This window comes from Chanodichthys erythropterus, chromosome 12 (assembly GCF_024489055.1).
Source record: "Chanodichthys erythropterus isolate Z2021 chromosome 12, ASM2448905v1, whole genome shotgun sequence".
Lineage (NCBI taxonomy): Eukaryota > Metazoa > Chordata > Actinopteri > Cypriniformes > Xenocyprididae > Chanodichthys > Chanodichthys erythropterus.
Genome location: NC_090232.1, coordinates 56,033,748 through 56,047,228, shown reverse-complemented (window position 1 = coordinate 56,047,228; position 13,481 = coordinate 56,033,748). Strand labels below are relative to the sequence as shown.

General features: G+C 39.8%; 1 protein-coding gene across 1 annotated transcript; it reads right to left on the bottom strand.

Annotated features, from left to right (window-relative positions):
* Positions 1–296: 296 nt before the first annotated feature.
* On the bottom strand, positions 297–13,296 carry thumpd1 (THUMP domain containing 1). The gene is made up of 4 exons (XM_067404020.1): positions 12,976–13,296; positions 1,483–1,648; positions 1,161–1,409; positions 297–813 (listed from the first exon to the last, which is right to left on the bottom strand). Exons 1-4 carry the CDS (start codon positions 13,165–13,167, stop codon positions 533–535), a joined length of 888 nt encoding a protein of 295 aa, XP_067260121.1. The 5' UTR covers positions 13,168–13,296; the 3' UTR covers positions 297–532.
* Positions 13,297–13,481: the final 185 nt, after the last annotated feature.

Below are 13,481 nucleotides of genomic sequence, written 5' to 3'. Positions count from 1 at the left end.
AGAATTCAGATGTTTTCCCCGCAAAATTTCGATTCTATATCTCACAATTCTGACTTTTTTCCTCAGAATTCCAATTTTCTATTTTACAATTCTGACAAGCCTGAATTGTGAGATAAAGTCAGTTGCTTTTTTCATATTGTACTTCATGGCATTAATATGCTTTCATAGAAAATGTCACATTGAATGCCCTCTCAAAAAAAAAATCTACTTTTATATATTGAAATTGTTAGTTATCCATTACAGAAACTCCCACCTGAGATATAAATTGGCTTAATTAAAAACAGACATTACTACAGATAAAACACAAGTAACTTCAGTTGTTTATTTAATTTCCATACCTCGTCGTATTTTCAGAGAAAAACGTGTCCAAAATAACTCAGAGTACCATACAAACATCACCCATAAACAGAAGTAAAAACAAAGAATGACAGTGTGAAACCTGCAGACACTGAAAAGCTGCTTAAAAAACTAAAGCCTGGACACAAACAGTGTAAAAACGGTTTTAAAAACGCCGCGTCTGCGCAGCCATAGTTCACTCAAGCTCCGCCTCCTTCCTCCCATTGCCGGAGGAAACATCGTCGCCCTCCGCTCTCTCTCCACCCTCGTGCTCCTGCGTCTGATTGGCTGGTTCCTGTGGGCCTGTGCTCTGATTGGTGGGCTCTTTCGCCACTTCCTGCAGGTTGTACTTGCGGAAGAGCGTGTAGTCGGTGACGACGCTGACGCAGCAGACGCTCTTGATGATCTCTATGATGATGCTCAGCTCAGGATTGGTCAGATCCACCTTATTCAGCGGGTTCATCTTACCCACCAAACCTGAAAGCCAAGACAAACATCTGAGATGATCACAGAAGTTCTGGGATAAAAGTTTATAGTTCAGATATAAACACTGATGTCTACCGTAGCGATACAATAGAGCAAACCACTAGATGCTTCAAATAAAGATTGCAATTACACTGTTACACCAGTAGGTGGCAACAAGTGACTCACAAAATATATTTGTCATTGAATCACTCATTCATGAGATTCATTCAAAAACACTGATTCACCCAGTAATGAAACAAGTGAAGTCTTCATGAGTGAGTCATTGAATCATTCACTCGAGAGGTTCGTTCAGAGGCAGTGTGTGGTATTTGAGTGATGATGATGATGATGAAGTGTACCAGCGACGGCTTTGATGACGTCGTCTCTCTTGCTGTGGCTGCTGTTTCGGGCTTTGAAGCAGATCTGGTATGTGGCCCGCAGCGGCGCTTTGAACCAGCGCTCCAGATACTCGCTCAGGAACTTCTCCATGTCCTCTGGAAACGCTCGACACGTGCCGCTGACCGGCAGCATGCGCAGGATCACGCGCGACTTCCTCTTCTTCGTCTGATGCAGGTCCGACAGGATGTGATGAACCAGCTTCTCTGGGTCTGAGAACGAGAGAGAGTGTGTTATCACCTGTTCAGGTGGAGGTCATGTGATGCTCTGATCAGATTCTCTCACCGACTCCATGCGTGCGAATGAACACCACGTTATTGGCTCCGCTGTCGACCGCAGTGAACCTCTGCTGATGCGTCTTCATGGACAACTGTATCTGAGACACTTCCTTCTTCAGAGCAGCCTCTGCGTCTTCATCAGCCTCCTCATCCTCGCTGAGGCTGTCTGTGGGCTGTGACAAACACAGAGACACTCTGTAGTGCACTAGACTACAGTAACGCATCTCTATAGTGCACTAAACTACAGTAACACATCTCTATAGTGCACTACACTACAGTAACATCTCTATAGTGCACTACACTACAGTAACACATCTCTATAGTGCACTACACTACAGTAACATCTCTATAGTGCACTACACTACAGTAACACATCTCTATAGTGCACTACACTACAGTAACATCTCTATAGTGCACTACACTACAGTAACACATCTCTATAGTGCACTACACTACAGTAACACATCTCTATAGTGCACTACACTACAGTAACACATCTCTATAGTGCACTACACTACAGTAACACATCTCTATAGTGCACTACACTACAGTAACACATCTCTATAGTGCACTACACTACAGTAACATCTCTATAGTGCACTACACTACAGTAACACATCTCTATAGTGCACTACACTACAGTAACACATCTCTATAGTGCACTACACTACAGTAACACATCTCTATAGTGCACTACACTACAGTAACACATCTCTATAGTGCACTACACTACAGTAACACATCTCTATAGTGCACTACACTACAGTAACACATCTCTATAGTGCACTACACTACAGTAACGCATCTCTATAGTGCACTACACTACAGTAACACATCTCTATAGTGCACTACACTACAGTAACACATCTCTATAGTGCACTACACTACAGTAACACATCTCTATAGTGCACTACACTACAGTAACACATCTCTATAGTGCACTACACTACAGTAACACATCTCTATAGTGCACTACACTACAGTAACACATCTCTATAGTGCACTACACTACAGTAACACATCTCTATAGTGCACTACACTACAGTAACACATCTCTATAGTGCACTACACTACAGTAACACATCTCTATAGTGCACTACACTACAGTAACATCTCTATAGTGCACTACACTACAGTAACACATCTCTATAGTGCACTACACTACAGTAACACATCTCTATAGTGCACTACACTACAGTAACACATCTCTATAGTGCACTACACTACAGTAACACATCTCTATAGTGCACTACACTACAGTAACACATCTCTATAGTGCACTACACTACAGTAACACATCTCTATAGTGCACTACACTACAGTAACACATCTCTATAGTGCACTACACTACAGTAACACATCTCTATAGTGCACTACACTACAGTAACACATCTCTATAGTGCACTACACTACAGTAACACATCTCTATAGTGCACTACACTACAGTAACACATCTCTATAGTGCACTACACTACAGTAACACATCTCTATAGTGCACTACACTACAGTAACACATCTCTATAGTGCACTACACTACAGTAACACATCTCTATAGTGCACTACACTACAGTAACACATCTCTATAGTGCACTACACTACAGTAACACATCTCTATAGTGCACTACACTACAGTAACACATCTCTATAGTGCACTACACTACAGTAACACATCTCTATAGTGCACTACACTACAGTAACACATCTCTATAGTGCACTACACTACAGTAACACATCTCTATAGTGCACTACACTACAGTAACACATCTCTATAGTGCACTACACTACAGTAACATCTCTATAGTGCACTACACTACAGTAACATCTCTATAGTGCACTACACTACAGTAACACATCTCTATAGTGCACTCCACTACAGTAACACATCTCTATAGTGCACTACACTACAGTAACACATCTCTATAGTGCACTACACTACAGTAACACATCTCTATAGTGCACTACACTACAGTAACACATCTCTATAGTGCACTACACTACAGTAACACATCTCTATAGTGCACTACACTACAGTAACACATCTCTATAGTGCACTACACTACAGTAACACATCTCTATAGTGCACTACACTACAGTAACACATCTCTATAGTGCACTACACTACAGTAACACATCTCTATAGTGCACTACACTACAGTAACACATCTCTATAGTGCACTACACTACAGTAACACATCTCTATAGTGCACTACACTACAGTAACACATCTCTATAGTGCACTACACTACAGTAACACATCTCTATAGTGCACTACACTACAGTAACACATCTCTATAGTGCACTACACTACAGTAACACATCTCTATAGTGCACTACACTACAGTAACACATCTCTATAGTGCACTACACTACAGTAACATCTCTATAGTGCACTACACTACAGTAACACATCTCTATAGTGCACTACACTACAGTAACACATCTCTATAGTGCACTACACTACAGTAACACATCTCTATAGTGCACTACACTACAGTAACACATCTCTATAGTGCACTACACTACAGTAACATCTCTATAGTGCACTACACTACAGTAACACATCTCTATAGTGCACTACACTACAGTAACACATCTCTATAGTGCACTACACTACAGTAACACATCTCTATAGTGCACTACACTACAGTAACACATCTCTATAGTGCACTACACTACAGTAACACATCTCTATAGTGCACTACACTACAGTAACACATCTCTATAGTGCACTACACTACAGTAACACATCTCTATAGTGCACTACACTACAGTAACACATCTCTATAGTGCACTACACTACAGTAACACATCTCTATAGTGCACTACACTACAGTAACACATCTCTATAGTGCACTACACTACAGTAACACATCTCTATAGTGCACTACACTACAGTAACACATCTCTATAGTGCACTACACTACAGTAACACATCTCTATAGTGCACTACACTACAGTAACACATCTCTATAGTGCACTACACTACAGTAACACATCTCTATAGTGCACTACACTACAGTAACATCTCTCTATAGTGCACTACACTAGAGTAACACCTCTCTAAAGTGCACTACACTACACTCACACATCTCTATAGTGCACTACACTACAGTAACACATCTCTATAGTGCACTACACTACAGTAACACATCTCTATAGTGCACTACACTACAGTAACACATCTCTATAGTGCACTACACTACAGTAACACATCTCTATAGTGCACTACACTACAGTAACACATCTCTATAGTGCACTACACTACAGTAACACATCTCTATAGTGCACTACACTACAGTAACACATCTCTATAGTGCACTACACTACAGTAACACATCTCTATAGTGCACTACACTACAGTAACACATCTCTATAGTGCACTACACTACAGTAACACATCTCTATAGTGCACTACACTACAGTAACACATCTCTATAGTGCACTACACTACAGTAACACATCTCTATAGTGCACTACACTACAGTAACACATCTCTATAGTGCACTACACTACAGTAACACATCTCTATAGTGCACTACACTACAGTAACACATCTCTATAGTGCACTACACTACAGTAACATCTCTATAGTGCACTACACTACAGTAACACATCTCTATAGTGCACTACACTACAGTAACACATCTCTATAGTGCACTACACTACAGTAACACATCTCTATAGTGCACTACACTACAGTAACACATCTCTATAGTGCACTACACTACAGTAACACATCTCTATAGTGCACTACACTACAGTAACACATCTCTATAGTGCACTACACTACAGTAACACATCTCTATAGTGCACTACACTACAGTAACACATCTCTATAGTGCACTACACTACAGTAACACATCTCTATAGTGCACTACACTACAGTAACACATCTCTATAGTGCACTACACTACAGTAACACATCTCTATAGTGCACTACACTACAGTAACACATCTCTATAGTGCACTACACTACAGTAACACATCTCTATAGTGCACTACACTACAGTAACACATCTCTATAGTGCACTACACTACAGTAACACATCTCTATAGTGCACTACACTACAGTAACACATCTCTATAGTGCACTACACTACAGTAACACATCTCTATAGTGCACTACACTACAGTAACACATCTCTATAGTGCACTACACTACAGTAACACATCTCTATAGTGCACTACACTACAGTAACACATCTCTATAGTGCACTACACTACAGTAACACATCTCTATAGTGCACTACACTACAGTAACACATCTCTATAGTGCACTACACTACAGTAACACATCTCTATAGTGCACTACACTACAGTAACACATCTCTATAGTGCACTACACTACAGTAACACATCTCTATAGTGCACTACACTACAGTAACACATCTCTATAGTGCACTACACTACAGTAACACATCTCTATAGTGCACTACACTACAGTAACATCTCTATAGTGCACTACACTACAGTAACACATCTCTATAGTGCACTACACTACAGTAACACATCTCTATAGTGCACTACACTACAGTAACACATCTCTATAGTGCACTACACTACAGTAACACATCTCTATAGTGCACTACACTACAGTAACACATCTCTATAGTGCACTACACTACAGTAACACATCTCTATAGTGCACTACACTACAGTAACATCTCTATAGTGCACTACACTACAGTAACACATCTCTATAGTGCACTACACTACAGTAACACATCTCTATAGTGCACTACACTACAGTAACACATCTCTATAGTGCACTACACTACAGTAACACATCTCTATAGTGCACTACACTACAGTAACACATCTCTATAGTGCACTACACTACAGTAACACATCTCTATAGTGCACTACACTACAGTAACACATCTCTATAGTGCACTACACTACAGTAACACATCTCTATAGTGCACTACACTACAGTAACACATCTCTATAGTGCACTACACTACAGTAACACATCTCTATAGTGCACTACACTACAGTAACACATCTCTATAGTGCACTACACTACAGTAACACATCTCTATAGTGCACTACACTACAGTAACACATCTCTATAGTGCACTACACTACAGTAACACATCTCTATAGTGCACTACACTACAGTAACACAACGCTATAGTGCACTACACTTAAGTCACACATCTCTATATTGAACTAAACTACAGTTACACATCTCTATAGTGCACTACACTACAGTAACACATCTCTATAGTGCACTACACTACAGTAACACATCTCTATAGTGCACTACACTACAGTAACACATCTCTATAGTGCACTACACTACAGTAACACATCTCTATAGTGCACTACACTACAGTCACATCTCTATAGTGCACTACACTACAGTAACACATCTCTATAGTGCACTACACTACAGTAACACATCTCTATAGTGCACTACACTACAGTAACACATCTCTATAGTGCACTACACTACAGTAACTCATCTCTATAGTGCACTACACTACAGTAACACATCTCTATAGTGCACTACACTACAGTAACACATCTCTATAGTGCACTACACTACAGTAACACATCTCTATAGTGCACTACACTACAGTAACACATCTCTATAGTGCACTACACTACAGTAACACATCTCTATAGTGCACTACACTACAGTAACACATCTCTATAGTGCACTACACTACAGTAACACATCTCTATAGTGCACTACACTACAGTAACACATCTCTATAGTGCACTACACTACAGTAACACATCTCTATAGTGCACTACACTACAGTAACACATCTCTATAGTGCACTACACTACAGTAACACATCTCTATAGTGCACTACACTACAGTAACACATCTCTATAGTGCACTACACTACAGTAACACATCTCTATAGTGCACTACACTACAGTAACACATCTCTAAAGTGCACTACACTACAGTAACACATCTCTATAGTGCACTACACTACAGTAACACATCTCTATAGTGCACTACACTACAGTAACATCTCTATAGTGCACTACACTACAGTAACACATCTCTATAGTGCACTACACTACAGTAACACATCTCTATAGTGCACTACACTACAGTAACACATCTCTATAGTGCACTACACTACAGTAACACATCTCTATAGTGCACTACACTACAGTAACACATCTCTATAGTGCACTACACTACAGTAACACATCTCTATAGTGCACTACACTACAGTAACACATCTCTATAGTGCACTACACTACAGTAACACATCTCTATAGTGCACTACACTACAGTAACACATCTCTATAGTGCACTACACTACAGTAACACATCTCTATAGTGCACTACACTACAGTAACACATCTCTATAGTGCACTACACTACAGTAACACATCTCTATAGTGCACTACACTACAGTAACACATCTCTATAGTGCACTACACTACAGTAACACATCTCTATAGTGCACTACACTACAGTAACACATCTCTATAGTGCACTACACTACAGTAACACATCTCTATAGTGCACTACACTACAGTAACACATCTCTATAGTGCACTACACTACAGTAACACATCTCTATAGTGCACTACACTACAGTAACACATCTCTATAGTGCACTACACTACAGTAACACATCTCTATAGTGCACTACACTACAGTAACACATCTCTATAGTGCACTACACTACAGTAACACATCTCTATAGTGCACTACACTACAGTAACACATCTCTATAGTGCACTACACTACAGTAACACATCTCTATAGTGCACTACACTACAGTAACACATCTCTATAGTGCACTAAACTACAGTAACACATCTCTATAGTGCACTACACTACAGTAACACATCTCTATAGTGCACTACACTACAGTAACACATCTCTATAGTGCACTACACTACAGTAACACATCTCTATAGTGCACTACACAACAGTAACACATCTCTATAGTGCACGACACTACATTATCACATCTCTATATTGCACTACAATACATTAACTCATCTCTATAGTGCACTACACTACAGTAACACATCTCTATAGTGCACTACACTACAGTAACACATCTCTATAGTGCACTACACTACAGTAACACATCTCTATAGTGCACTACACTACAGTAACATCTCTATAGTGCACTACACTACAGTAACACATCTCTATAGTGCACTACACTACAGTAACACATCTCTATAGTGCACTACACTACAGTAACACATCTCTATAGTGCACTACACTACAGTAACACATCTCTATAGTGCACTACACTACAGTAACACATCTCTATAGTGCACTACACTACAGTAACACATCTCTATAGTGCACTACACTACAGTAACACATCTCTATAGTGCACTACACTACAGTAACACATCTCTATAGTGCACTACACTACAGTAACACATCTCTATAGTGCACTACACTACAGTAACACATCTCTATAGTGCACTACACTACAGTAACACATCTCTATAGTGCACTACACTACAGTAACACATCTCTATAGTGCACTACACTACAGTAACACATCTCTATAGTGCACTACACTACAGTAACACATCTCTATAGTGCACTACACTACAGTAACACATCTCTATAGTGCACTACACTACAGTAACACATCTCTATAGTGCCATACACTACAGTAACACATCTCTATAGTGCACTACACTACAGTAACTCATCTCTATAGTGCACTAAACTACAGTAACACATCTCTATAGTGCACTACACTACAGTAACACATCTCTATAGTGCACTACACTACAGTAACACATCTCTATAGTGCACTACACTACAGTAACACATCTCTATAGTGCACTACACTACAGTAACACATCTCTATAGTGCACTAAACTACAGTAACACATCTCTATAGTGCACTACACTACAGTAACACATCTCTATAGTGCACTACACTACAGTAACACATCTCTATAGTGCACTACACTACAGTAACACATCTCTATAGTGCACTACACTACAGTAACACATCTCTATAGTGCACTACACTACAGTAACACATCTCTATAGTGCACTACACTACAGTAACACATCTCTATAGTGCACTACACTACAGTAACACATCTCTATAGTGCACTACACTACAGTAACACATCTCTATAGTGCACTACACTACAGTAACACATCTCTATAGTGCACTACACTACAGTAACACATCTCTATAGTGCACTACACTACAGTAACACATCTCTATAGTGCACTACACTACAGTAACACATCTCTATAGTGCACTACACTACAGTAACACATCTCTATAGTGCACTACACTACAGTAACACATCTCTATAGTGCACTACACTACAGTAACACATCTCTATAGTGCACTACACTACAGTAACACATCTCTATAGTGCACTACACTACAGTAACACATCTCTATAGTGCACTACACTACAGTAACACATCTCTATAGTGCACTACACTACAGTAACACATCTCTATAGTGCACTACACTACAGTAACACATCTCTATAGTGCACTACACTACAGTAACACATCTCTATAGTGCACTACACTACAGTAACACATCTCTATAGTGCACTACACTACAGTAACACATCTCTATAGTGCACTACACTACAGTAACGCATCTCTATAGTGCACTACACTACAGTAACACATCTCTATAGTGCACTACACTACAGTAACACATCTCTATAGTGCACTACACTACAGTAACACATCTCTATAGTGCACTACACTACAGTAACACATCTCTATAGTGCACTACACTACAGTAACACATCTCTATAGTGCACTACACTACAGTAACACATCTCTATAGTGCACTACACTACAGTAACACATCTCTATAGTGCACTACACTACAGTAACAACACTATAGTGCACTACACTACAGTAACACATCTCTATAGTGCACTACACTACAGTAACACATCTCTATAGTGCACTACACTACAGTAACACATCTCTATAGTGCACTACACTACAGTAACATCTCTATAGTGCACTACACTACAGTAACACATCTCTATAGTGCACTACACTACAGTAACACATCTCTATAGTGCACTACACTACAGTAACACATCTCTATAGTGCACTACACTACAGTAACACATCTCTATAGTGCACTACACTACAGTAACACATCTCTATAGTGCACTACACTACAGTAACACATCTCTATAGTGCACTACACTACAGTAACACATCTCTATAGTGCACTACACTACAGTAACACATCTCTATAGTGCACTACACTACAGTAACACATCTCTATAGTGCACTACACTACAGTAACACATCTCTATAGTGCACTACACTACAGTAACATCTCTCTATAGTGCACTACACTACAGTAACACATCTCTATAGTGCACTACACTACAGTAACACATCTCTATAGTGCACTACACTACAGTAACACATCTCTATAGTGCACTACACTACAGTAACACATCTCTATAGTGCACTACACTACAGTAACACATCTCTATAGTGCACTACACTACAGTAACACATCTCTATAGTGCACTACACTACAGTAACAACACTATAGTGCACTACACTACAGTAACACATCTCTATAGTGCACTACACTACAGTAACAACACTATAGTGCACTACACTACAGTAACACATCTCTATAGTGCACTACACTACAGTAACACATCTCTATAGTGCACTACACTACAGTAACACATCTCTATAGTGCACTACACTACAGTAACATCTCTATAGTGCACTACACTACAGTAACACATCTCTATAGTGCACTACACTACAGTAACGCATCTCTATAGTGCACTACACTACAGTAACACATCTCTATAGTGCACTACACTACAGTAACACATCTCTATAGTGCACTACACTACAGTAACAACACTATAGTGCACTACACTACAGTAACACATCTCTATAGTGCACTACACTACAGTAACACATCTCTATAGTGCACTACACTACAGTAACACATCTCTATAGTGCACTACACTACAGTAACACATCTCTATAGTGCACTACACTACAGTAACGCATCTCTATAGTGCACTACACTACAGTAACACATCTCTATAGTGCACTACACTACAGTAACATCTCTATAGTGCACTACACTACAGTAACACATCTCTATAGTGCACTACACTACAGTAACACATCTCTATAGTGCACTACACTACAGTAACACATCTCTATAGTGCACTACACTACAGTAACACATCTCTATAGTGCACTACACTACAGTAACACATCTCTATAGTGCACTACACTACAGTAACACATCTCTATAGTGCACTACACTACAGTAACACATCTCTATAGTGCACTACACTACAGTAACACATCTCTATAGTGCACTACACTACAGTAACACATCTCTATAGTGCACTACACTACAGTAACACATCTCTATAGTGCACTACACTACAGTAACACATCTCTATAGTGCACTACACTACAGTAACACATCTCTATAGTGCACTACACTACAGTAACACATCTCTATAGTGCACTACACTACAGTAACACATCTCTATAGTGCACTACACTACAGTAACACATCTCTATAGTGCACTACACTACAGTAACATCTCTATAGTGCACTAAACTACAGTAACACATCTCTATAGTGCACTACACTACAGTAACATCTCTATAGTGCACTAAACTACAGTAACACATCTCTATAGTGCACTACACTACAGTAACACATCTCTATAGTGCACTACACTACAGTAACACATCTCTATAGTGCACTACACTACAGTAACACATCTCTATAGTGCACTACACTACAGTAACACATCTCTATAGTGCACTACACTACAGTAACACATCTCTATAGTGCACTACACTACAGTAACACATCTCTATAGTGCACTACACTACAGTAACATCTCTATAGTGCACTACACTACAGTAACACATCTCTATAGTGCACTACACTACAGTAACACATCTCTATAGTGCACTACACTACAGTAACACATCTCTATAGTGCACTACACTACAGTAACATCTCTATAGTGCACTACACTACAGTAACACATCTCTATAGTGCACTACACTACAGTAACACATCTCTATAGTGCACTACACTACAGTAACAACACTATAGTGCACTACACTACAGTAACACATCTCTATAGTGCACTACACTACAGTAACGCATCTCTATAGTGCACTACACTACAGTAACAACACTATAGTGCACTACACTACAGTAACACATCTCTATAGTGCACTACACTACAGTAACACATCTCTATAGTGCACTACACTACAGTAACACATCTCTATAGTGCACTACACTACAGTAACACATCTCTATAGTGCACTACACTACAGTAACACATCTCTATAGTGCACTACACTACAGTAACAACACTATAGTGCACTACACTACAGTAACACATCTCTATAGTGCACTACACTACAGTAACAACACTATAGTGCACTACACTACAGTAACACATCTCTATAGTGCACTACACTACAGTAACGCATCTCTGACTTCATGCTGCTCACCTGCTCAGGACCGTAGAGCGCGTCCGCGTACTCGTTGAGGAGGCTGAAGGCTTCGCTCGTGCACTTGCGCTCGTTCATGTTGCAGGTAATGAGCACCCCCTGCGCGCCCACCTCGAGCTCACGGGAGCCCTTCTGTTTCTTGTGCGCGTGCCCGCCGAAGCGCTTCCTGCTCCTCTTGCGCGTATCAGACATGACTGCGCGTTATCAAACTCTCCGCTGCTCCTTCAGATAAATCAGATGTGATGAAGAAACTCTGGGGATATGAACGCGCTCCGGACACGCGTGTGTCAGTCGCGCTTCAAGCTCTCCACAGCACGCGTCGTACAGGGCCACGCATGGGACATTTAATTACGAAACGCGTATACGCTGTTGCAAATTATAAGTTAAAAGACCCTAATGTGCACCACACGTGTTTTCTTTCACGGAAAATATATAATGAAATCTATACAAATAATAAAGCCTTAAGTATATGTATTATATTAATTATGTAATCAAAGTATGTGTAG

What these genes read in the sequence shown, in the direction of transcription:
- thumpd1 (XM_067404020.1), bottom strand. Translation starts at nt 13,167, where the DNA reads ATGTCTGATACGCGCAAGAGGAGCAGGAAGCGCTTCGGCGGGCACGCG. An exon ending in CATTCGCACGCATGGAGTCG is followed by an intron (nt 1,410 to 1,482) that starts GTGAGAGAATCT and finishes TCTCGTTCTCAG; the next exon opens with ACCCAGAGAAGCTGGTTCAT. An exon ending in CGTCATCAAAGCCGTCGCTG is followed by an intron (nt 814 to 1,160) that starts GTACACTTCATC and finishes CTTGGCTTTCAG; the next exon opens with GTTTGGTGGGTAAGATGAAC.